At 43.5% G+C, this 27,470-nt stretch overlaps 1 protein-coding gene across 5 annotated transcripts in view; it reads right to left on the reverse strand.

Moving 5' to 3' along the window:
* Positions 1-899: 899 nt before the first annotated feature.
* Positions 900-27,470, reverse strand: part of Osbpl1a (oxysterol binding protein-like 1A) — a 188,574-nt gene continuing 162,003 nt past the window's right edge. For all 5 annotated transcript variants that reach the window (XM_005372715.2, XM_005372716.2, XM_013504468.1 and 2 more), the window contains 11 exons: positions 26,403-26,478; positions 14,842-14,976; positions 13,371-13,468; positions 12,402-12,584; positions 10,533-10,640; positions 9,693-9,782; positions 9,343-9,469; positions 6,388-6,504; positions 5,607-5,730; positions 4,581-4,671; positions 900-2,088 (listed from right to left, as the gene is read on the reverse strand). In XM_005372715.2, coding sequence (XP_005372772.1) covers positions 1,986-2,088; positions 4,581-4,671; positions 5,607-5,730; positions 6,388-6,504; positions 9,343-9,469; positions 9,693-9,782; positions 10,533-10,640; positions 12,402-12,584; positions 13,371-13,468; positions 14,842-14,976; positions 26,403-26,478 — 1,252 coding nt within the window. In that variant the 3' untranslated portion in view covers positions 900-1,985. The remainder of the gene's footprint in view (positions 2,089-4,580; positions 4,672-5,606; positions 5,731-6,387; positions 6,505-9,342; positions 9,470-9,692; positions 9,783-10,532; positions 10,641-12,401; positions 12,585-13,370; positions 13,469-14,841; positions 14,977-26,402; positions 26,479-27,470) is intronic.

A 27,470-nucleotide genomic window follows, 5' to 3' on the forward strand; every position in this document is an offset into this window, starting at 1 on the left:
GCAACTCTGTCACCTTTGCGTATGTGGTCGATCCTAAGAGAGGTTATTAAAACAAGGACAGGACAGTCTAGGAGGCATGGACAGTCTAGGTAAGGAATGGGGAGGCGCGCTGGAGAGTAAGGTAAGAGCTGAGGCCATGGGGGTTATACACGGCACGCATGGTGGACACACTGGAGACGCTGAAGAGGTTAAAGTGACAATTGGAATGAAGTTCTCAAGCCTCATTTTTCAGTACTTGATGTCCTGAATGACGACAGTAGGGTGCAGAACATGGAACCTACCGAGTGGGCGAGACAGAAGGACAGTATGTGATGTATAAAGCGCTCCTTTCATGGTTACTGAGGGCCCCTCTGTCCATATGGCTGTTTCGGGTATGAAATGCTAGGATGCCTTAGTGTAAGAGCATGGGTAACTAAGAGCTTAGAGCAGCAGGAGAGTGAACCTTGCATTTCTGATCTGCCATTTATTTCACAACTGTCCTTAAATGGCTCACTTGTTCACGTGACTCCTGACAGATGCCGAAAATGACGCCGAGTCATCATCCACCAAGTGTATCAGTAAACTTCCTGCAAGCATTAAACCTTACATATGTGCTTATTTTTATGATGTAGGAGGCATGCAGGCCACTTAGATCTTTTTCAGATTTGTGAAAAGCATTTCCAACTCTGGTACACATTTTTTAAAACCATTCTCCTTCATAGATCTAGGTATAAATTATCCAGCCAGGGATTCCTAACCTGATACTCTGCATTTGGCATTCAGAAGGATAAAAACAAAGCCTCTCTGCAAAACTCTGTTACCCAGAGACAGAGTGCTAACTGCCCGAGTGCTAACCTCCTCTTTGAGGACAGTATTAAAGTGACAGCATTTGTACGCTGGAAACTTTTAAAGAGATCACGTTTTTGGAACATTCTAAAGCCTTTATTGAGCATCAGGTAGATTATTTCATTATAACACTTGTTAACTTCAAGACAGCAATTAAAATAATTTACTGGCAGCTACCTAAGGCCCTTGTAGCAGTATCTCAGTCTGAGGTTTAGGGGGGATAAATACTGTAGATTAATGTGCCCCAATTAAAGGGGCAAAGCTACTGTACAGTAGGTCTTCATACATATTTTAAGTACACAGGTACCTTACAAACTTGAAATGCACAAGACCTCCCTTTACATAGTTTGATACTTACAATACATACATGAGTGCAGCTTAAACTCGCAAGTGGCAGTTGCCACTGGAAGTTGAAGCATTTAAAAAGATTTCATGATGGAATTCAAATCTATTTCTAGGGCATTTGTGAATTGCTAGATTTTATACATATCTGCAGTTCAAACATGTACAGTTTAAACATTTTAAGGACAATGATTATAGAAAATTGTAAAAGTAGAGAGCACTAACATAAGTAAATAAAATACCTTTTCCAGTTTAATTCTTTAGAATTTTCAAATTGGGAAGCCCTATTCAGAATGTTCAGGCATTGTTTTCTTTTGGCAGTGGGGAAGGAATAAAATTGAGATGATTAATATGATTAAAAGCCATCTTCTCAATTTACTTCTTTACAAAATTAGCCTCTACATTTGAGCACATAAACATTGTATAGAATTCTAAACATGTCAAAGTTACATCTAAATCATTCAAGCATGACACCATAAAAATAGTCCCAATAACTTGATCTAAGATTATAATTCCATAAAGCTAAGGTTACATTTAGCAACCAGAAAAAGCATCTCTCCAGCAGTTTTTCTTACCTCTCTATAAAATAATATTCTAAATAAGTATGTTTGGATAGGAAAATTATTATTATACATTTTTCTTAAGACTTTCACCATCCATTATCACCGTGTGCCCTACACCTTGTTGGGTGAAATGCAAGTTATCATCTCGAGCTGATCTTTTTCTTTTAAAAGATGAGTAGAAACCAAGAAAATAATTTAAAAACATAGATTTAAGACTTATTTGTAGGTTAGCCAAACCCCTGCCTTGTCTGTATTTTAATAAATGTCAGGCAAATTGAAGTAGTTTCTGTCCCAGTAGCTGCCAGAGTAAATCCAATCCTGTGCTCCATTGTGGGGATTAGGGCCTTGGTGGAACCACCTGTTTAAAGAGAGAAGATAAGATTTACTGGGGAAACAGTTCAACATGAGGGTATCTGCTGGTTCGTTGCATTCTGTAAGTGAGTGCTTTCCAAAGAAGTGAAGAAATGGTCCATTTTCTCTTTAGGGAACATAGAATAACCCAAAGGGGATACAGATACTGGCAAAAGCCTTATGATTCACAGCAGTGGCAATGCAGTGATACTGAACAGAAACACAATCTTCTACGAGGCTCATTAGAAACTGTTTTTATCTAATTGGTTTGTCCTCTGGCCCCACTCCTCATCTTATGAAAAGAAGCCATTCTTTTCAGGAATTAGGACTAGAAATGAATGTTTTCAACATACCCATGGCGATACTTAAGTTCAGGGTATATGCCTTCCAAACTCAAGGCTCCATTTCACAGCTAAGGATCTGAGTGAATGCCAGATCAGTCCTGTTACTGTGAGTTGCCCAAGCCAGGAACTGAGAGAACACTTAGGTTTGATTTTAAGGACCATGATTTTTCTAATCTCTGCTACACATAATTTACAGAGATCTAGTCCAAATCTTCCTGGGTCTCTATTTCCTCAATGCTAATATAGATTCTTATGTTACTCCTAGCTTTAACGTCTTAACCTATCCTAGTTCTACAAAGCTGTCATACTTCTTTCATTGCCCACTATAAAACAAGACCCATTTTCTATAGACCCAGCTTTCTGTAAGGTAACAAATGCAAAATTACTTCTTCAGAAGGTTCACAGTTAAATTTGTGTCCCATTTTCTAAATAAAGAGCTTTCAGAGTAGCATTTGTAAACAGTTTTCCATGTATTTGCCATTTTGCCCAAATATTTAGTAAGAGTGAGGCTAGCGTTGGTTTATCCATATCTAATATCACTGTTACCACTGCAGCAAGAATAAAAACACAGAAAAAAGGGAGCTTTATATTTGGTTAATTCTTTGCAGGCTCATACAGTGAACATCCACTCAACCAGATTTTCCAGAATATTACATAAATTATTTATTTGCTTTTGGGATGTTTTCTAATTAAAAGTCGAGTTTACATGGTCAGGATATAGGTCATTCAGACTTTGGATATACTAGTAGAATGCCTTAGGAATCACTGACCAAAATCAGAACTTTTGTATAATGTGAAATGTGTAGTCATACTAATTTAAGTTTCAAGAGTCTAAACAGGACATCCCTTTGGTAGGCTTAGCGAAGTCAAGCATGTAAGAGAAGCAGGCAAATCCGAATCCAGGCCATCCAAGATAGGAATCAAGCATCAGCGTTTCCATGAGACAGTTTATGAATGGTTTAACTGCAAAGAATGGTCTTGTTCACATGTAGGCTCTGATACAAAGCTCTCCAAAGACTCTGTCTGCAAACCTGCCTGGGAGGGTGACCTGTTCTTGGGGACACTAAAAGGTGTGCCCCGAGTGACGGCCTGATGCAGGGGCTGTGGGCTCGCTCCGTTTCCAGTGCTCTCCTGAGCATTCACGTCTGCAAAGCCTGGGGCTGCTGGACACTGCCCTGCCTCCAAGAACAGCCCGGTTAACTTGCCCTTCTCAAGTCTTCAATGTTTTAGAAAATGTGGAACAGGAAACAGGAGGAAGAGTACTCCGTTCCTTTTATTGTTGCAGTCTACAGAGTCCCAGGACCTATTCAGTAAAATACCATTTTCTAAAAGTATTACTTCTGCACTGCGGTCACGCTGTGAGAACACATCCCCACTGTGCTGCCGCCCTCCTGTGCCCTCTGCCAGGCCCCCAACCTGAGGTCTCTAAGGACACAGCTCAGGGTCTCCGGCAGCCACACACCCAAGCAGGGCTCACTTCCATCCTGGAAAAATGCACCTGAACCTTCAAAGGGGTGAAGGGAGCTGGATCAGGGACGGCAGCAGTTAGTATGCAGAGCGCGGGTCACTGTAGGAAATTTCTGGCTTTAAATTTACTTTGTAACTGAATTATGGGCCAATGGCTTTTATTATGTGATAATAAATGTAGGAACTTTTTACACTATTTCTATTTACAAACGATTCTATTACTCAATAAAAAGTGACTAATTTACTTTACACCATTCCTACTTCCCTCACTTAGCAAAGCTGTGTTTAGAAACGTAAAGCCACTGCCTAACTATCAATGACACATGATATAAGCAAATTTCCTATAATTCCCTCATATATATGAGCAAATGGTCCTGCATGTATTTTCACGCCCAAACCCATAAACCCTGGATTTTACTTTCCCTCTTCAGTAAAAAAAGGGTAGGGTTTACAAGATGAGGGAGATTTGTGGGAGTATTTTAACCTTCCTTTTCCAGCAGTCATTTTTCTTTGTCACACATACAATTCTTTGGGCTTTCATACTTTACAGTCACCGGGAAAGACTTGTCTCTCAGGCCTTACGTTGGAGTGGCCCTGACTCCGCGGTTCCATGCCTGACAGCCCCGCCTGGTCCCGTCCACACAACGGCCTGGCTGAGGGCTGAGCTCCGACCTAAACACAGACGCACCTCGTCTTCCAGTCCTCTTCTGACTTGGACCTGTTTTTGCGGGCTGCTCTCTGTTTTTCCTCAAGCCGCTTTTTTTCCTCGCTCGCTTGATCTAGAAGAAAAACATCAATAAACACCGTCAGTATGGACAGCACTGTCCCCAGGTATCAGCATCTCTGCCTTGTGCAGAAGACAAACCCCACATCAAGCATCGAGTTAGCATTTCAGCACGCTGTCTGCAGCAGAGCTGGCACTCAGGACGCCCTCATCTCTTGACAGCTTATGGCCTTAGCAACCTCTACCTTCAAAAACCTGCTTATTTTTAAGGCCATAAACACTGAGTTGAGAGGCTTCAGTGAAAACGGTGGAAAAGTGGAATAAATGTAAAATTATTCTAAACTGTCAGACCTCACAGAACTCCTTCAGGTTCCATTCCAAGAAATTCACATAATCTTCCAAAGTATTGCTGTTCTCTCTCACTGGTACCTCTGACTCTCTGCATGGGATGACCTACTGTCCTGCCCGTGACAGGACATTCAGCGGCAGCCCTGGCCTCCAGAAGCCACTTTCCTGAGATGTGACAACCAAAGTCCCTAGACACTGCCATACATCTCCTGGGGGAAAACTGCTTCCCGCTTTTGAAGAACTATTGAGTTAAAAGAAATTGTACACTTTAAGGTTAAAAATGTTATAGTTACCCAAGGGGAAGCCACGCTTTTCTTTGAAGCTCACAGGTGAAATGTGAATTGTGAAATACACAGTACCTAGTATGTAAAGTTCACAGAGATGCTAAATTTCCCACTAACATGTAAGACACGCCTCTGGCCATACTCAGTATATTAAGTTACTGGGGGAGTAACACTGAAGCAACGAATCTGAGTTAATGAAGTCCACTCTGATTCCCAAATTTAGGACAAAACTTACTCAACTTGAATTTAAAAATGTCTGAGAGAGACTGAAAAAAGCTAGTGCCCAATGACACTCCATCACCAGGAACGAGGCGGGCCATCACCCCACAGACCCCACAGCAGCCCAGCCACGCCGTACCTATTTCTCCATTCTCCATGGCCCGGATGTCAGGCCGCAACCTGCAGTCAGTCTTGGGGATCACATTCTCCATTTCCTTGTCCACTTCATTCAGAACCATTGCAAAGCTGGTGAAATTATACATCTGCAAGAAGCAAGGCAGTCAGACTGACGCGAACCAAGGCACAACTCAGCCCCAGGACAGGCTGTGTGAAGCGACAGCAACCCTGGCTCCCACGTCATGCTGGTCAGCCTTCTCAGATCACACGTCTAAGCAGTCCCATCCAAATCCGCACCACCTGTTGGTACTCATGCCCAAGCAGTCTCGTGGGGGCCTCACACAGTACACAGCCTCTGACGACGAAGTAGAACTATAAGCAAAGTCAATATTCCTTTTTCTCCATTAAATCCTTGTTGGGTGTGGAGGGTTTATACTGATGAGATGGCCTCTGCTTGTCGAACACGTTCCTGCTGGCTTGAACCACCGGTACATGCATGACTGTCTCACTGGGTGGCATGGGACATTCCCACTGGGTGGCTTGCACAACCATGCATATATAGCCCTGTCATGAACATGGTAGGCAGGGTTGGTCTTATCCCCAAGTGACTACTACAGAATCCACTAGCACATCCTCCAGCTTGACATCAGAATGGATGGCACCGCAAACGTGTGGGGCCTCTGAGCAGAGAGGGACAGTAGCCTAAGAGGCCAGCAGGGGACAACTGTTGACAACCAGTGGCAACCTGTCTACAGCTCAGCGCTGCCTGGCAAAGGGTACCGCGCTGAGCAGGCCGGGCTCACCTGGGCAGAGTTTGGAGGCCGTGGGGCTATTCGCCACAGGAGGACGCTGCCAGGGATGACGAACACGCTCTCCGAGTCCGGCATGGGCATTTCATCGGACTCCTCCGAAGTGCTCACCTACAAGAGGGCCAGGTGGGTGGCACTTCAGTAAAGGCTTTTAAAACGTACACGTGCACTTAGAACTGTAGAATCACCTCACTTTATTGCACCCCGTAAGAAAATGAGCTGTGTGACGCAGAGACACTAAGCCTCCTTTTTTCTGCTGCCAAGTATTATCTTCCTTTGGTCTGAGGCATGGCAGAGGGTTCCCTGGTGGCTACAGGGAGTAGCCCAGGCTCTGCTACCCGGAGACACAGAGGCCTTCAGAGGGCTCCTGCTCATGCTCTAGGGCCAGCCAGGCCCGGGGCCGCCCCGCTCCTGCCAAACCCCTCCTGCTCTCCAGAAAGTCATGGAGACCGGGCCTGTGCGGGCACGGCCCAGAATGTGGCAGTCCATTCATCTGCAGGAGGCTGCTGCTCATCCTGGAGGAGGGCCCGGCGGATCTACTGGTTTTGCACCTTCAGGAGATGCCAGTGCCCCTGCACTTGTCCTGGCCCACGCCTTCCAAAGCCACCGCATCAGAATCAAGCCAGAAAGCAGGGAGGGGCGGTGGGGTAGGCTGGCAGATGCAAACTGACCAGGCAGTGACAGCCTCCACCCCTGGTGAGTGTGGGAGGGCACTGTCGCCAGCAATCGGAAGTGACCACAAAGCAGAGGCTGGGGAGTTCCTGAACAAGGGCACAGGCGGGGAGGTCCTGAAGGCTGCGGGTGGAGAGGGGGCTGAAGAGAGGGAGTCTCCTGGGCAGACTGCTCTGTCCACTGTTGAAGCAACAGGCAGATCTGCAGGCTGGGGGCGCGCTAGGCAGGATGACTGACTGTCACAGCTTTACAGCCCAACCCTCCGCACGTATAGGATCATGCAAGCGTGGGGAGCCTCTGGGGCTTTGTGTGTTTTATCAGTTAGTGTCAAATGTACTTAAGGCATCAACATTATCTTCTTTACTATCATGTGTTTTTAAAGCTTCTGCCTTTTAAAGACAAAATAACTCATGAGTACCTACTGAGTAAGTTCTATGTGTGCCAGGATGCCAGAGACAGACAGGAATGGCCTGACTTCTGTGGCACTTACATATAAGCGGGGCAGAGCCACACCTGAGACATCCCGGAACTACAGAAAGTTGCACCCTGGTGACCCCCAGCTAAACCTGTCAGTGATGGAACGCTAGTAAGGATCAAGGATACACCCCACAAAAAGAGAATCCAGACAGCTGGTGAAGGTTCCCTTCCCTGTCCTCCCCAGGAGCCGGGCTCTGCTGGGCCTTGGTATATTCAGACTCCGGGTAACCAGTGAACCCCACAGCTGTATACATAGTTGGCTCCTGGCTTTGGGGGGCTGACAACATTCCAGCATCACGGATAACTAAGCAACCAATTAATTGGTTGAAACTTCAATCTGTCTCAGGCTTGAGCCTCTGCGAGGAGGCGACACTGCTTGTCAGCTTCCCGTGCCTGCACGTAAGCTCCGGAACCTTGGAGACGCACACGGGAAGGAGAGGGGCCGGGCAAGGAAGAATGTCTGAGGGGAAAGCCACTTTTCTGCAGAGACCAACCAGACCCTTGGGGACGTAAGGCAGATTTCCTGGGATTCTGCCAACACCCATTCCTGCCCCTTCTGTAAACGGGGCTGGATGACACGTGTGCTGTGAGGTTGTCTTTGGCAGGCTGACTCCGCTCGGCACAACTGCAGCCACAGAATGTGCTGGGACCCAAGGATCCTGGGACATTTCTCCTCTAGCCCCATGGACTTCCTGACAGCGGCAGAGGACCGGCTGCACACCTCACTGGATAAGGCAAAAACAGGCAGGGGCTGTAAGGAGGAAGGCGGAACTCTCCACACGGCTGAAGGAAACGAAGGCCAGAGCCACGGGAAAGCAACTCTGGCCACTTAACAGAACAGAACACTTTGCCTCGGGGAATTAGCTCAGTTTATAAAGAAACATAACTAATATAACTTCCACCTTTGAGGAAAATGAGGCCTTCTAAGGCTTTCTGCATGCATAAGCAACAGGGAAGAGCCCCAGAGCGTTCGATCTGGGGTGTGAAGTGAGGTGAGGGACCTGCACTTGTAACGAACTACCAATCCAAGGATGTCCCACCAGCAGAAAGGACTAGGTGAAGATGCTTCTGAGCCCCTTACACGTGTTACACAAGTAGATCCTGTTCCGATCCCTCTTTTAAAATGAAGGTCCTGAGGCTGAGAGATGAGAATCTGGCCTGAGCCAGGTCTACTCTAAATGGGTGGGACAGGATTCTAACCCAGAGCTTGTGCTCGGACCCTTTCCCTGGTTAATGGAGAGGAGTTAGTTCTCAAACACGTGCCTCTTGTCCAAGGAGCTGCACTCCCCCATGAGCTCTCAGCCTGAACAGAAGGGACAGGGATCTGCTGAGAGCCAAGGGAGTCCGAGGCAGGGGCACTGGCTGTCCCACAAAAGCACACTTGCTAAGCAGAGAGAGCCCAGCGATGGCGCCATTGTTGACTGGCCCTAACTGCAGTGGTTTAGTGGTGGGGAAACAAGCCAACAAGACAGAGCTCAGGAAAATGTAAGACTTTGTCTTGGAGGACACTTTACCTATTCAAATCACCAAGCTAAACCCCAGCCTTGCACAGGTATGTGAACTACATCAAAGCCCCACAGAGAACCGGCACCCAGCTACTTCCTGTGCAGGGTCATGCCTAATGTTTGCGACTGAGGCACGTATCTGCTCATTTAAAAAATAAAAGGAGAAGAATTACTCGCATTAGCAACACTAAAAAAGAAATGTCTATCAGCTTCCCAGTATCAGGCCACCTCCGAAAGGGTTAGAAGAAATGTGAGAACCCAGCTACTCCTGGGCCCCACCTCACAGGACATTCACCTGTTTGCTGTTCTTCTTCTCCTCAGTGTTCTTCTTATCATTCTTTTTGTAAGCCTCGAAAGTGGCCGGGTCTACACTGTACAGACACTCGGTCCACCTCCCGTACAGCGCACAGAGCTTCTTTTTGCTGTTGAGAGACAGTGATGTTTAGTCAACAGTTAAACCAATGTTCTGCTGTAATCAAACATTAATGTCAAGCTTTTTGTGAATCAAATTCTTAAGAGACATTTCCTTGTAGGAGATTTTTCTGTTAGAATACTACTAGTTTCCTCGTTTATGGCAGCAGGTTTTAATATTAACACCTTGTGAACAACATCTACTTTATTCAATATTTAAAATAGAAACTGTACCTTTTATCTTGAATGTAGCCTTCAACTTTGTGTAATTCCTTACCAAACAGGCCACATGGCTTAAAATTCAACACGCATTTGTCCCCTGTCCTGTGAAGGGAACACCAGGTTCACATTACTGTTCAGTGTCACAGAAGCAGTGGGGAACACGCAGTCACTGTGATAACCTTTCGGAGGTAGCTGCTGTTTACCGATTGATTGTGCCTTCACGGCCACACGGGCACATTCTTGTCGGTCAGCACCGTAAAGAAAAGTACAAGGGCTTCATACTGAACAAGCAACTTGCCTAAATTCCCAAGGCAGGATTCCAACTTAATAGCTTTTATGCTCCCTTAGCTACTGAATAGTTAAAACATCACCCTATATGACCTCCACATCAATAACACAAAGCAAACAGTATCCAGAAAATGAGCTCAGTTTGGAATTAAAATTTACAGGCCCTGGGGAAGCTCAGCCTTCACTCCATCTTCCTTCATTAGAAGCCTCAGTGGTTACTATTCATTACATGAATGGGCTTCTTAAGTACTCAGCAGTTACACTGCCCAACGTGTTGGGGTGGGTTGGGGCGGGGATTGGGGCTGGAGTTGGGGTTTGGTTTGGTCTGGTTTGGTGTTAAAAGACGGTAGTGCTAAGTTGCCCAGGCTAGCCTCAAATTGGCAATCCTTCTGCCTCAGCCTGCTGAGCAGCTAGCACTGAAGGCATGCACCACCACAGCTGACCTATTGCCTAATTCTTAAATTTTCATCAGACCCTACTAAAGGTTTTTTTTTTGCAATAAAGGCCACTGAACTAGTTTAATGCAAACTGATGTGACAGGTGAAGCACCCAAAAGCGCCTTACTTATGGTTTGTGATTTCCACATTGCCGTACTGCTCAATCCAGAGTTTACCCACAATGATGTTGTGCACACAGCAGGTAGGATTTGTCCATGTATATGCTTCACTGTGTCTATTGAAAAACCACACAAAACCAGAGAAATAAGTGACAGGTGTCGTTTGGTTTGAAAAGTATATTTGCTTTAAATGCTTCAGACAAACCAATCAGGCTCCTTTGATAGAACTGAACTCTAAAACAGGCATCAACTACTTGTGTTTTTTTTTTTTTTCTTTTTAAATATAGTGTTGCTATGTTTCCCAGGCTGACTTCAAACTCCTGGGCTCCAGTGATCCTCCTGCTTCAGTTCCCCCAAGCAGCTGAGGCTACAGGCACATGCCAGTATACCCAGGTTATTCTTATTTTAAAAGAAAACATAAGCTTGAAAAATACTTCTATACTTCCACCCAACTCCAAATAAACTATGTACAGGTTGAGTTTCATTAATCTGAAAATCTGCAATCTGAAACTCTCAAACACCAACATGATGCTCAAAGAAATTTAGTTTTGCAGCATTTCAGATTCTGGACTTTAGATTAGAGATGTTCAACTGATAAAACGTATGTAACTATATTCTCTCAAATCCAAGACACTCCCAAATCTGAAATACTTCTGATCGCAAGTTTTCCAGGTAAGGGATACTGAACCTATATATAATCATTTTTAAGCATTCCAGAGTAACATATAGAAAGTAAAATGCAATGTTCTATGAGTTTTAATACACGTGCAGATCTGTGTAATCACTGATACAATCAGAATACAGGACAACTCCAAAACCTGCCAAAGATCTGCTCATGCTTCAGCCAAGTAGTCAAACCTTCCTCCATTCCTAATCTCTGGGTTCTTAATTCATCCCTAACCATTAAATAGCTGATGCGTTTCACAATGTTACAATGTTTTGCCTTTTCCAGGATGGGAAGTAAATGGGATGATATGGTATGTAACCTTTTGAGGTTAGTTTAATTCATATAATGCATTTCAAATGTGTGTTCTTCCATATAACAGTAATCCATTCCTGGCTGTGTGTTGCTCCTGCTTTGGGGCAAGAGTGAGAGAGAAAAGGTGATTTCTCCTGCTCGCTCTACACCTTCCCACATCCTCTGATCAGATAGGTGGTTTCTGTCTGCTCCGCTTCCAGGTCTGGGACTTCGTGTTCTGACTCAAAGCCAGAAAATGGGAGGGAAAAAGGAAAGCAGGAATCTCACTGCTGACGTGGTCTTCAGACTTGATTTCTCTCCCCAGTCTGGCGGCCTTTATTCACTGTCCAGAGTCCTGAAATTGGGGCTTTCTGTCTGTCTAAGGTTTCTAGCTGGAATCAGTGGGAAGAGGACAGGTGTACTGTCTTACAGAAACCGCCTTTGAATGTAAAGCTAACCTGGCTAAAGAGGAGAAGTCCTAACTTACCTACATCTAACATATGCAGTACAGTACTTCTCAAGGTGAATACATTTTTAATATGCACAGTTAGTGTACAGGAACTTCTACAGAGTTAATAATTAAGTCTATCTTAAAACAGATCCAAACACCAAGGCCAAACATCAAGATAAACTCTTTTTTGCAGTGCTGGAGACTGAACCCAGGGCTTTGTGCCTGCTAGGTAAGAGCTCCACCGCTGAGCGACAGCCCCAGCCCAAGATAAACTTTCTACAGCACTCAGATTAACAATGTGTATGATCATGCTTCTCAGGTTCTTTAGCACAGAGGTAAACAAAACGTGGTAGCTGCTGTTCTTTCAGGGCCTCCAACCTCTGAACAGTAGGGTCAGATCGTTGTAGATGAGTACACACTTCCAAGAGGGCACGCATGAAAGCGGTGAGTGGCTTGATTATAACTTACTCAAGGAGCTCCAAAGTGATAGTTCCCTTCGGTTCCGCTTCTACACTCTTCCCCCAGAACTTCAGTTTGGGATAGATTGAGCCATGAAAGATGAAATCATTGTTTAATCCTTCAGCGTGAAATGCACTGATTGGGGGGTGATGGCTGACCTGCTCAGAGATGAGTCTGAATCCCAGGTCATCTCTTAAGATTAAAAAAAGGAATATCATAATTAACTTTACCACTGAATGTGTATATTGCCAGTCCAATTAAAAAACAACTAAAATGTTAAACAGGTTTGACAATTCTTTATCATCCTGATGAAAGAACAACTTAATATACGAGAAACCATAGGAATGCAACCCAGGCAACTAAATCGAGTGTTGCTGTAATAGTAGCTACTTGAACATATTACGGAACACTCACATGGATCAGGGTGACTGACAGGAAGTGGTAATAAATATAAAACTTACGCCTCAATATTAAGATAGAGAAATATAGTGTGTTCATTTTACAAAATCTAAAGAATGTGATAAAGACTTGTGCAAACAAGAAAATGATATAGAGAAACTACAGTCAAATAAATTCACCTAATTGCGTGTAAATAAGAAACAGGCTACCAGGCAAACAGAACTAACTTGTAGAGACATCTTATATGCCTTTAAAACATATATAACAGGCTTGTATGTATTTATGCTAATATACTTAATACGGCTCAATATTTTAAAAACTTGTCTTATGAACTACATAAAAATGAGGATAATTAATCTCATGATGAGGTACACTTGCAATTACTTTATGTCTGTTCTAGGATTTTTGACACAGTCTTTCAAATCACAAGTTTCACAGAAACAAACATTGAAACTGTTCATTCGTTCCCATCCTACAGAACTGTCTGCTGGTACTCAGAATGTATTTTCTCTCTTCAGCGAAGAGCCATGTAGATCATGTAAATTCACTGATCCCCGGGCGTGGAGTGAGAGCTCTCACCGAACTAATTCGTAGGTCTCCCCGAGGAGCGGGTTGAAGGGCTTCCCGGTCCGCTCCCACTGGGAGGCAACGGCAGACACTGCAAACGCAGCCACGCACTGTGGGGCAGAGACGGCACAGGTTACAGAGCTCTGCGCACGCCTGTTCCTGCGTGACTGGAGCTGTGCTGAGACAGTAACTGACGAAGTTACTCTGAGGAGTTTAACTTTTTCAATTTTTACTATGGCTCTAGAAACAACATGAGGACTTGGATATTTATAAGAACAAGTGCCAAGTCTCTTCCTACAGTGTTATACTCAAACATGATATTTATAACCCCCTAAGACTGCTACAAATTCTCGTGCGACTTTTTAGAAGTTCTCCAAAGCTACTTTTAATACACGTAAACTTTTTTAAAGGACCATGGTCCGTGGGTGCTCAAGTCTCATAAAATGCTGTAGTATTTGCATGTAAGTACACATCCTCCCATATGCATTAAATCTTCTCTTGATTAATTATAATACCTAACGCAATATAAACAATTAGCTTGTATTGTTTAAGGAATAATTACAGAGCCCATACATCTTCAGTGTAGATGCCATTTTTTCCTCAAATACTCTGCATTTGAACTTGGTTTAATCTATGGAACCCAGGGCTATGCAAAGCCAACCGTACATCACATTTACTGGGGGGAAAACTCCACAATTTAATTGGTGTGAAAGCCAATGAAGTTAGGAAAAGTGGATTTATATACATGAAAGAACAGAAAGATTCCGGTTAGAATGCTACTGCTCCGTGTGAAGGAGAACAACGTGTCTACTACGCTCTGCCTGTCTCATCCAGCCATGTGCATCACATAATCCTTTCTATTTGAAAGAAATTTGGGGAGTTCAATTCCTTGCTGTCTTGCTTGCACACACAAGCATGTGTGTACGCAGGTACAGGCACACATAAACACAAATATGTATGTGTGTACATTCACTCCTTCCTAGAAACTCCTTGAGATCTGGGGATGAAGGGATGCTGGAAGGGATGGGAGGGAAAGAAGAGAAGGAAAAGCTCGACATGCCATCTGCACGTTACACGCTCCCCAGGATGAATGTATTTTTTATGTAATGCAAGCATATACTAAAAAGGGCTGGGGAAAGAAGTTTCTTAAGAAAGCTGCACAGAAATGGACTTTCCCCTCTGCTAACACAATGCTACTTTCTACAACAAAGACGTAGAAACAGCTCACAATATCCAGGCATGGTGTGACCATCTTCTGCTTCTCTTAAAATTCCCACTGGCCTGCCACTGCGCTGGCGTTCTATGGGGGCGCGGGGATGAACACATGGAACCTCTGAATGTGCTGATGAAGTGCGTTTTTCCCACTTTCACGCTGGACTTTGCCCTAGTTTTGTGCTCCTCTGGAGGCAGCTTGGGGGCGGGGGGATGGGACACAAGTCTCGAAGACATCAAACCTTTTCCCAGTGGTTACTTGGTAACATACCTGCATCCTTTCCACAGGGTCAGAAAATGAACTGGCCTTGTGGATGAGGTAAGTGTGCTCCATATATTCAGTTAGTCGTTGTAGGAAGCTCAAAGGCTCATTAAATATAACTGGCATTGTGATCTTGGAGAGTTCCTATTTAACAAGAAAAGTGAACTGTTACAGCCAATATACACAGCAAACTTATCTCTGCTATCTTTACATAACAAATTCCTGGAAAGGAAGTAATAGAAAATGGTAGTCCATAAAATTTAATCAACATCAGTAAAATTTCACACATCTTTCCAGGGCACCTAAAAATATGCAGTACATTCTTCTAGACCTTGCTGGAAATATAAAGACCACCCAAACATTCTCTTTGGCTTCACAGAGAGCAGAAGCTAGTGTGAGCACACTACTGTGAAGTCCGCTTAGATCAGAATTAAGAAATGGGATATGAAGGTGATGGGGATATAGAAAGCAAGAATCTTCATACTGGTGTTAAAACAATTAACGGGGGTGAGGCTGAGCTGTAGCTCCAGTGCTCTGGTTTTCCATATAAACAAACTGAAACCGAATTCAATGTAAACTTTGGCTTTCCTACTCAGAAACGGCCAGACTAACCTCTAATTCACAGCTGTCCCCTTTAACCAACTGGATCTATTTTCTTTGTCTGATTTTCTCCCAGGATGCCTTGTAAAATGCTCTCCCACTCCTCGCAGGAGCACTGAACCGCCTGAAGTCTGCAGCTGCAGACACGAATCACTGCTCAAATAAACTCATCAAAACTTCAAGCGCTGGCTTGTGCCTAAAGTTTATCTTTTAAGAGTGCCTAAGGACCAACCGCATATAGCATTTGAATGGGTGACTTTCCAAACAAAACTTAAGATGTATTTTAGCTGACAATGCTGAGATTTTCCTGAGCCTATCTCTCTAGTTTCAACAGCGGGCAAGAGAACTTTTGCATTTTATAGAATGGTTTTACGTTTTGTTGCCAAGAAAAACACTATCACATCCCTCTCAGAAACAGCTTAATGATCAGGCAGGGCTCTCTGACCTAAGCTGCAGCCTTTCAACTGTGTTCATTATGTGCTTCCAGCAAGAAAGACCAGCCTGAGTTCCTCTCAAAAAGTCAGTGACAAATTTATCTTCCTCTTCTCTGGAATATTCCTAAACTTACAGTCCCACCTTGGGAATCTGGTCTCTCATGAGTCCTCGTGTCAGCTGCCTGGTCCTGAGGTGCCATCCAGGCTACTGTTCTGACTCCCTACTCCAGGCCGATTCTTACTGATCTGCACGATGAAAAATAATGTGACCTTCCCCAAACTGTAACCGGGGGCACCTGAATAAATACGCTCATCCGTTACCATAACACACTAAGAACACAGAAAGACAGGGGGGCAGCTGAACTAGTTGAAAGAAAAGGTTAACTTGTTGCTGCCTCACTGGGCAGGCAAGGGAGAACAAAAATCTGTTATAAAGACAGAGATAAGGAAATGATATATAAATCTGTCACATTTAAAACAAAGCCCCTGCACGGACATACCATGCACTTCTTAGTCACATCTTTAGAACATGGGCGGATGTAGCTTTAAAGCGGGTTTCTCTAAGTGGAATTTCTGGGTCAAAGGCTTACTTGGTTAACATTTTTACACATACTACCTAGACTTAATGTGTCCCAAAAGGCTTTACCAATTTGTATCACCATCAGTGCTGCATGAGTCAGATCTTTTAACATCACAGTTGTTAAGAGAAGGATGCTCCTTCCGGTCCATTCAGTCATGTCCACGCTCATTAGACAGGTATGTAAACAAACAAGCACTGTGTGCCAGGCTTTGTTCCAGAAACAAGATTAAAAGGCTCATCCCTGACCTGGAATGCCCTGGCTCTTCCCTCAACTCCTCTGCACCCAGATCTCTAGGCCCGGTCAAGCCTCTCCTCCTGCGCACGCTTCCAGGACTCACTGCACTCCATTTCCCACCAGCTCCTGACACACACATGTATTGCTTGCAACTCAGAATCTGATCACATGATAGATAACATCACCTACAGCTATGTCACAGGTACTGAAATTAATTTTATCTTGCTAACTGTAAGGCAACACAATTCCTAAAGAAAGGGACACCTTCTGGAGAGAGACCCCATAGCAGGGCCACCTGTCCCCGCGGTACCTAGGCACCCCCACTTTCTTGAGTTTATTCCTTTTCAGCCAGTTGTCACACAGTGCTGTCCTCCTCCTGTCACCTTCACCAGACTACCAGCTCCCCGAAGATGAAACAGTCTGTTTAATGATGCACAATCGTTAACGTAGTGGAATGCTGAGTGAAAAAGTAGGTCACTTTGGGAGTGCTTTTCAGCACTAGAATGAAGTAACCAACCAGGCCACAAAAAGACATGGGATAAACCTCAATGTGTGTTATAAAGTGAGAGAACCCAATCTGAAAAGGCTACACACTATGCAATTCTGGAAAAGTCAAAACTACAGCGAAAGTAAAACATCAGTGATTACTAGTTGTTGTGAGCGATACCGGGGTGAACAAGGGAACACACAGAGATTTTTCAGGCAGTGAAATACCATATATTCTAAGGGCAGGCATGTGTCACTGCATGCACGTTCACCACCGGGTGTGCATCTCCGCGTATACCAGTGATGACGTGCAAGGTGGGTCTGTCAACTGTAACAGATGTGCCATTTTGATCAGGGACAGTGACAAGCAGGAGGCTGGGTACGTGTGGACAGGGACTATAGGAGAACTCTCTACTTTCCACTTGGCTCTGAACCTAAAACTGCTCTCAAAAAATAAAGTCTTAAAAAATAAAGTGAAATCTGAAAAGCTAATTTTGATCAGTCGTACTTGAAGAAATGCTCTAGTTCTAGTATAGAAAATAAATCCCGTATCATCAGTCACATGATAAAAGTGTGTACAACCTCCCCAAAAGTAAAATCTTTTAAGCACTGTACAAAATATAACGCAGGTGAGTAGTAAACTTTATCATCTTAGATTTACATTGCTTTGGTATGTCAGATATTTATACTTCAAAATTCTTGTAATATTTTTCTCATAAACTTTCAAACCTGAAAAAAAGGTTATAAAGCAACACGTTCCACAAGCAATGTCTTATGTGTTATACTCCAATGGTTAGATGTTTTATGACACAGGTTATGTTTTTAAAGAAACAGAAATATTTTAGAAGACAGGGACCCTCAACAGTTAGCAGTAGTTATCGCTAGAGGTTGGCAACAGAAGGGTTTTTAATTATCTTATGTTTTTCTGTATTTTCTAAGTTTCCTAAAATGAACATCCACTTTTCTAATCTGGGATAAGAGTAGAGATGTTCATTTAAACACTTACCAGTCCAATTACGGAAATAAAGAATGACCAAATATTGTGTATTTTTTCGTTAACTTTTATAAGAATATAACAGGAAATATAAAAATGACAATTGTATCAAATTTATTCAATACAAGGGCTGACTGGCTGAAATGACACCTGCCTGCGCAACGCTCGGGACAGTCAGTACATAAACAAATGCACTGCCCGAGTGATGCTTAGGTAAGCTTTTTATGGGGTTAAAATCTATCCATTTCAGGCTGCACAAGACAACTCAAGGGCAGCTAACTACCCCGCATCACAGGGCATGTTTACACTTACGGTCATCATCGCACAAAGGAAAATCAGTGTAAGTGACATAGTGGGAAAGGACGAACAACAAAACACCCTCCGATCAGTGCACTGCTAAATTCAGAGACAGCAAAGTATTGTAGTTGACCAAATGGGCTCTGAACAGAAAGCAGACTGGGCAAGGAGGCTGAGTTTCAGATTTGCAAGAAGAGTTATGTAGATACGCAGTAGTGACGGCAGCAGATCAGTGTGACATTACTTAATACCACCACACTGCACACTTCAAGTGATTAAGATAGTAAACCTCATATGTATTTTGCCATAACTGAAAAGCCAAGGGAAAAAGCGGACTCTAAGATGAAACTCTCCACATCCAAATCCTAGGTCTACTATGTACTACTTGAGTGACCATGTGCAAAACCCTAACCTTTCCCCCAAATGGGGATACATTCTTTTACACACCTTCAATGGTTTGTAAAGATTAGATGAAGCAGATAAGACACTTAGAATAGTGCCCCTTGTATGATAAGAGAGCAATAAATGCCAGCTGTTATCATTATTACAGTGATGATAACAGATCTAAGAGTTCCATGCACTCCAAGATTGCATGGAAGCAAGGAGGTGTCAAAGGCTGGGATGCTCTGCCCTGTCCCTGCTGTGGGGACGAGGGTTACTCAGACAGCAGCTTGGCTATGAGTTCTTAGCTTCAAAAGGGACAGTGAGGGAAAGGGCAAGTTGGCCTGGTGGGATCCAGTGCCAAGACTGCAGGGGTGATGGACTGAGAGCATGGTGACATCTGTCCCTCGACCAGAATACAATACAGATTATGCCATTTCCAGCTTAGCTCTCTTCCTGTTTTGTACATTTCCTTTTGTTGTTCACAAAAGATTTATCTTAAAGGAACTGAAAATATCAATTTATTAAATAATGACGAATAATTTTGCCTGTTTAATTTGGGGAAGTTTTTCCATCCTTTTTTTGTGGGAAATGCTCTCAGGAAACTTCCTGAGGGTGATTCTAGCATTTGCACCCTCCCCTGATCACAGATGAGAGAGGATAGGAGCACTTCCAAGAGAGAGGTTTTGTTTGGTTTTCTGAGGAATCTTGGCCTGGGAATTAATCTTTCGCCTCTACAGCAATGCTGCGTATGTTGCTATTTCCTTGTGTGCATTTCTATGGGAAAATAAAAGGCACAGCACAGCCCTTGATTGCTCATCACCGGCTGGTGGGGCCAGGCTTTCTGTAAGTTAGAAGCGATGAAGAACATGGTGTGAATGCCAGGGTCTGAGGCACGAGGAGCATGGGCTAATCTACCAATTCAGTGGGTAGGTTTATTTTTTAGTAACTGAGAAGCTCCTACAATTCTATTTTTTTTTTTTGTTTGTTTGTTTATTTTTTTTTCTGGTCCCGGGAATCGAGCTCATGACCTTGCGCTTGCCAGGCAGGCGCTGTGCCGCTGAGCTAAATCCCCAGCCCGCTCCTACAATTCTAAAAGGTTCATGGAATAAAATTTTGCAATGCAGAATAAACACTGTTCTATTTATTTTAGTAGCTCAGAATATAAGCATTCAAGGAGACAGAAAGGCACACATCTCGGTCATATAACAAATGGAATGAGAAGAAAAGAGAAAGGACTGAGAGAGTGTGCGCCTAAATCTAGACCACCATAAAAACAACCTTGACTTCTTAAACAGTCTAACATGATGTTTTTAAGTACAGCAAGTGGCTTGCGACTTTACTGCCCCTACCCTCTGCAATTATTTAAAAATAATCTCACAACTATTTTAATTGATGAAATTTACAATTTCCTACAGATAATGAAAAACCCAACGATGCAAAGTACATTTCCTTTCTTGTCCCATTTAGAAATGCACACACCGACAGTTAGAATCCCATCAAGTCTGGGGTTGCATTCCAAAGACACTGTATACAAATAATCAGCCTGTGTGTGATTCCAGTAATGGGGAAAACACACATTCTGAAGGTCAAGCTTCAGGAAGAAAGATTAGCTAAAACACTTTTATCACTGAGTTTCAGTCAACTGAAAAAATTAAATATTTATGCCAGGCAATTCTGCCTTGTGACCCAGCTAAAAGCAAAGTTTAAATTTATCCATGCAAATTAACAGCAACCAATGATGAAACTGAAGAAATGCCTAATTGCAACTGCTCATCAGCTGAGAAGCTGAGAAGAAACACAGAGAGAAGCGCTCCTACGGGCACTTCTTCACTTGAGCACTGAATAAACAACCTGAAAGCAGGGCCCCGCTTAAGTGCAGCTGAAATGGAAAATATTTTCTAAATGTACACTATCATTTTAACATCCGAATGTGCAAATACTCCAGGGCTGAGTTATCAGAAGAAAATCAACTTAGGTGTTAGGCCAAGTCTGCCTCTGTTGCCCAGGCAGCAGCTGGTGGTCAGGTGTTCACTCCAGGTGTGACTCATGCACCCACTGGGGTTTTCACTCACTGCCAGGGGCTGGCAGCAGTCTTCACTGTTCCTTTCCGGGGGCTGTGCCTTCCGTAAGAAGAAGCTGGCCCTGGATCCTTCCTCAGTGACATCTTCACCTCCCACAGCTATGGAGAATGTACAAATTTAACTTTCTTCCATTTATAGTCCTCAAAGGGTCAATGTGTTCTTCCCACCTTGTGCCGTTTGGTTACCCCAACACAACCAAGACACCTAGCTTCCGGTAGCTGACAGCGGGTAAGAGAGTCTTGCCATCTGAATACCCTGAGCAGTTTGCAAAGAGCCTCTTCCCTAAAGCCTCCTCCTGGGGCTGCCCCAGTGCTGCCCAGCCCCATAATGCAACCCAGGGGGACGTGACACGGTACAACTAAAGTGTGACTGGAAGCCAAAACAAAAAAACCAGGATTGGAAAAACAGGCTGTGTGACAGTGGAGCCCTATGCACTGTGGGCAGCTTAATGAAACCAGCAGGAAAACAGCGAAGAAAAGCAAAGCTGTGAGGAAAAACAGCGGGCATAAAGCACTGGACTGAGGGACTCCGACTGCAGACACACAGCTCCTCCGGGCGCTCTTCCCTACACACTGGCTGGCCTGGGACTGCACTGGCAGGGGGGCCCCATGCCGTCTGTGCCTGTACCCACTGCTGTACACTCGCACACACATCTCGCGTCGGCCTGGATTACAGTATTGCCCCGAAATACGAAGACCTCCAGGGCACCAAATGAGAGGAGGGGAGAATACAGTTCTGCGTCAGACAGCATCTCCTGCTCAAGGCGTCCCGACTCACCCTGACCAATACCAGGGCTCCGCAGCTCTCCCAGTTTGGCCAAGGGAAAGATCCAACGCTGGAGTGCTCTTCTGGCCAGGGCTCCTGGGTCGGGGCATTCTATGGCAGACCAAGGTGGAGTGAGGCAGTGGAGATGCCTCGCTTTTTCCATCCTGTTTCTGAAGTCAGTATTTATAACACAGCAGATTTGGCAAAGCGTCGGATCTTAACCAGCTCTGCATCTACCTAGCATTTGAATCCAAGAACAGGACACATGTCATACCGACATACACCAACGTGCTTATCTAAAAACTGCAGTGGGCCTGGGGCTGGGGAGGGCTCGCCCTCCTGAGGAAGCCAAGACCTGGAGAGGCAGCAAGACCTCTCACGAGCCGGGGTGGCCAGACACTTTAAAAACTAACAACGGAGGAAGCCCCACGGAGTAGTCAGCTTATGGACTGTAAAATTTATTTTTGATAATATCTGATTTTTGGCATATAGTTGGGGGGGTCAAAGAACTGAATGACTCTGCTAGATATTTAAAAACCCACGAACCTCCTACTCCCATCTGCCTATTAATGTGAGCAAGGTTTCTCGATCCCTGTGTCTGTTAAAAAGAACATAACTGTCACTGAAAATCTTCTCATTCTAGCATTAAGTGATAAGCATCTCAACTTAATTTTTAAAAATTCTCTTCACTAATATACAAATAACATTTTACTTCTTATACCAATATTTTCATAATTTTATAATTTTGATCACTCATAATGTTTATAAGAATAATGATGCAAAAAACCTTTTAGTACTAAAGTCTGTGATCATAAGAAATAAATTTATATATGTAATTTTGTAATAGTGAAATATGCTATCTTCAGAGATAAAAAATTAGAATAGTATCTTCTAGGAAAGAAAAAAATTTCTGAGTTAAAGGGGTAAATGGAGCCATAAGTTTTTCATCTATTAAAAACCAGCTTGCTCATGCATTTATTCAACAGAATGTTGGCGGCAATCAAACCTCTGTGGTATGTGGATTCCGCTGGACACTTTCAAAGAATGTGATAGCACTTTTGATTTTAAATGGTCAGTATTCATCTTTTACCAGAGACCACTGTCATCTCTTACAGTAAATAATTCAGCACTAAGCATCTATTACTCCAAGACATCTGGACACGCGCGGGATTGGCTGGCATGGCCCGGAGGGTGAGCAGCTGCTGGAATTTTGTGCCTAGGTCCCCACAAAGAGTAAGCAGGAACACCTGTGACCTAACCCCTGCAAGAGCCCAGCTAAGAAAACCTGAGAGCAAAGGATGGGGAGAAAAGGAGGAAGAAGCAGGCAACACAGGAGAATGGGGCTGTGGATTAAGGAGTCCCCAACAAAGGACAATGGCAGTAAGGAAACGTGGAACAAAGGCTTCAAACAAGTAGCCAGGATCACTCCTAGCTCTGAGGAGCTGGGAATCTGTTTTGTAAAAGCTTCAGTCATGAGGAGGCTTAGGATTCAATTCTAGTTATGTAAAGTATTTACTCCCTCAAGTATAATCCAACACTTTGGTAACACAAACCTGGCCAAAACAGGATGACATACATGAAAGTGGAAGAGATGGCGGGCCTCGACCGAGAGGGAGCCGTAGGCACTGAGTCTGGGGTAAGAAATTCCAGAGAAGAAAACAAGATGTTCCTTCCTGATCGGGACAAAATCAGGCCTACATCACACTTGCAAGATGGACACCGACTGTGTATCAGGTCCCTGCACCAACTCCCTGCGATGAATGTGCGCATTATGCATCAGAAATGTAATAATAGAAATATTTTAAAAATTATTTTAAAATGTCCTACTTTGAATGATATGTCACCATGAAACTGCATCCTTCCACAAACTGGGGCACTGTTTCAGAAACGTCCATGCTGAACCAGGAGGCTCTCCTCTGGGGCCTGCTCACAGTCCCCACTCTGACCCAGTCTGCTTCCCGGGCTGGCAGGGACGCGCACACACGGGACTCAAAATCGTATTTCTCCCACCATGTTTAAAGCTTTTTATTACCAAATTAAGAAACTGGGTGGACAGAGCTTGGGGAGGACACAGACAGCTGAAAGGTGTGTATGTGGCTTCTGTAACTGAGACTGAACAAAGTATTTTCATTATTAATTGCAACAGAATCATGAATATCCCTTTTTTAATGCCTTCACTTTGAGTTAAATGCATTAAAACCTATAGAGTCTACTATTTTCTAAGCTTTGATCCATTCTCTTTTAGGGACGGTTGAAACAGGCATATATTAGAAGAGGCTGATACTAAAAAATTACTTTTGAGAATTTACTCTGGTGAGAACAGTTGCATTTCTTGGTCGTGAATACCTTGGTCTTCATCTCTACTGTTGCCCAACATTTACACATTTTGACTGGGTGCCTAAGACAGGGGCCTACGGCAGGCAGCACCAAAGATACTTCCAAATGCTGGGGGATTTCCTTTCAATCCACATGAAGAAATCTCCTAGAATGCTGGTCTCTCACAAACCTCAGCAGATAGCTATTTCCAAAGATATGATTTCCCCTGCAGCTTTCTCTCCACACTTTGAACTAGTAAGTTCTAAATAGACAGAAGTTTGAAAGCGTTCTGTGGGGCCCTTTAACCCAAGTTGTTCTGTTTCCATTTGCTTTATCCTATTTATTATTCAGCATAGTGTTTATTTGCCCAAGTAGTTCTGTACCTAAAAATAAAAGTAAACCCACGTTCTAGAGAAATAAAGTACTTTCAAAGAATGACAGGTACATCCAATAAAACACTACTTCTTAACTTTTAAAAAACAGTCTTCAATAGAATGTTTGCTAAAGACATAAACAAGACAGACTGCTGGTCACCTGCAGGAATAAACTGCAAACAGGAACTGGGCTCAGGAAATAAATACAGAAAACTGTGTTTTCCATAATGGCCAAAAAGACGAACCCATATCTGACTTTTTCATACAAACTCCTTTGACCATACAGCCAGGGGCAGAGGTGGTACCAATTCTACAGTCACTTAGAATGGTGTTTTCCAAACTCTGGGTTTTGGTTCATCAACAAGTTGTAAAGTCCATTTAATGAGTTGGATCATTACCTTAATGTTACAGAAAACACCATTTGAGGTAACGAGCAAGATTTTGTGAAAACTACACACACACACACACACACACACACACACACATACATACATAACACAAACTATATGCTGGATCACAAAGGGAAACATGTTTACCAAGAGTTTGAAGAATACTGACACTGCAGAACACAAATATTAATTTTTTGGTCTTGAAATTTTCTTTTTTCTATTTTAAATGGTCTTGAAATTTTAAAAGATACTAATACATAGAATTATCATCTAATTAAGTATACACTTGTCCCTATACATTTGCTTTGTGCTACTGAATTCTAATATAACTGAAGTAGATTCAGAGCCCAAGTCTTGTGACTCAGCCCTAACTAACTGCTGATAATTAGACCCACCTGCTATCAGCAGTTAACTTATTATCAGCATTTAACTTATTGAGCAGTATGTTAAGCCAGGCACCGCCCTTGACATTTTATATAAGTTACGCATCTCTCAGGAGACCTGTAAGGTACAAACTGCTATCCTGAGTTTATACAGGAAGCACTGTCCCTCAGCGGGGTACAGCAATCTGCCGCAGGGTCTCAAGGCCAGAAGCAGGGCTGGGATTAAATTTCATGTTGCCAATGTATGAATTTTGGCTGAATGCAGCATTCAGAAAACATGTTTAGGTGAAAGTTTCCTTGGAAATGACACTTCAGAAGTCTAAGATGCACAGACATTGGAAAAATGCTAAACCTGGCACATGAGCAGGTGAAAGGATTTGAGGCATCAGAAGGACACCATGGGACGGTGACTCTACTTCTTGGTGCAGGGAGCATTCTGGGAGTGCTTCCAGGCAGCACTCAAGACTGCAACATTTAGGGCTGGGGATTTAGCTCAGCGGCAAAAGCGCCTGCCTGGCAAGTGCAAGGTCGTGAGTTCGGTTCCCAGTACCGGAGAAAAACCAAAGAAAAACCAAAAAAAAAGAAAAACCAAGACTGCAACATTTACCAAGGTGATGGCCAGACCCGTTCCCTGACATCTCAGGACTCATGGTTTTACAGTTTCATCCTTCCTGATTGTCAAAGACCATGCTGAGAAGAGTTATGAGAACTTTACTCAGAACTGTAGCCTAACAGCAGGTGGTAGAGCTGCACACCACCTTAAAGGAGCCAGGGAGTTACACAACAGGAAATGCCGCCATCTCCCCGCTCCCGCCAACCTCAGATCCACCTGCACAGACAGTGAAGCAGAGACATATTTCAAATAGTTAACACAGCACACTTACAAATCCAAAGTATAAAAGTCTGCCTGGTGCAGCAAATGTAACTGAAATCATATTCTACACTTTCAGTTTTTACTTCTTTGAATTTTTAAGTAAGATTATGAAGAAATATAAATGCGGTGTGATAATAGAAAATGTGCACTTTTAAATTTTTACAATGAAAAGTCACATTGGAGCCATATTAAATGGCAAAAGAGAGGTCCAAATTTTATTAGGAAAATCTAAGACTTTTCAAAAATTTTTGACTTTTACAGGTTTCTATGAACATAGTTGTCCATTATTTTCCTGCAAACTTTTAAAGATTCCTTTCCAAAGGCTATGCAATTAAACATATATGTGCCTAATACCATATGTCAAAACAGCTAATTTACCATTCCAATACATTTTCTGAGGATGCTCCAGATACTGAAGTCGTTTCTGGAAAACATAGGCGAGGGCAAGCTTGTTCTGAAAAAAAGGAAAACAGAGTTGATTTTAATGGCGGTGACAATGGAGAAGAAAAACTTGTTGTCAATCGTATTTAAGGGCAGGCACACGCTAGAGAAACACTTAGAAAATGTGCACTGTCACAGAGCAAAACAAGGCCCAGCTGGGTTGTACCTGTTCCTTGCTCTTTTGTTACAGAAGTTTGGTGAAGTTCTGTAACAAATCAATGGGCCTCTGTCTTCAGCACTGTGGTGATCTGAACTTCACTCGTTTTTCCCAGTCTGTGGGGTCCAGCTATGTGGACCACCTTTAAAGGACACTATCCTTTCACATGCTGGCACATCCAAGCCTCTTGTCTCATTCAGCACACACCTGCCATATTCTGACCTTCAACGAATTAATGTACTCTCACTCCTAAATACTGTACACAGAATGCAATCACAGACCCTGAAGTTTTTTAGAGAATTAAATGAAAAAATTCAAATCAACTATGAAGGTCAAAGTAAAACGTAGGCCCTGCATTGCACATTGGTTCTTCCCCAAGGGCACTGCCTCTGAGCAAATCAGGATATACTAGGAAACCCTTTATGAACTAACACGTTCCGCTAGCTTGAACCATCGGTGGTACATGCATAACTGTCCCACTGGCCAGCGCGAACCACAGCAGTTTAGTATTTAACATCAGACAATGGAATTCAAATCAAAGCGGTTGGTAATGAGACACAAATTAAGGCCCCATCATGCACGTGATAAACCTTGACAAAAAGAGGGTTTTCAAAGCCTCTATAGAGGTTTGGAAGTTTCCAGAAGGATGGCAGCTATAAGCGGCAGAGTGTCTGTGGCTTGGATAAGCAGCACATCAGAGCCCAGGTGTCCCAATGCCTGGACTGCTGGGCAGGAGCTGAACCCGTTTCCACAGATCAGATTGGGAGGACCCACCTCCAAAATACCATGCTGGTGATAACCTGCTCCTACTCCGGGTATCTGAGGTTATGGTAAGAGATGCCAGCTTT

Source organism: Chinchilla lanigera, unplaced genomic scaffold, assembly GCF_000276665.1.
Source record: "Chinchilla lanigera isolate Chin_1 unplaced genomic scaffold, ChiLan1.0 scaffold00001, whole genome shotgun sequence".
NCBI lineage: Eukaryota > Metazoa > Chordata > Mammalia > Rodentia > Chinchillidae > Chinchilla > Chinchilla lanigera.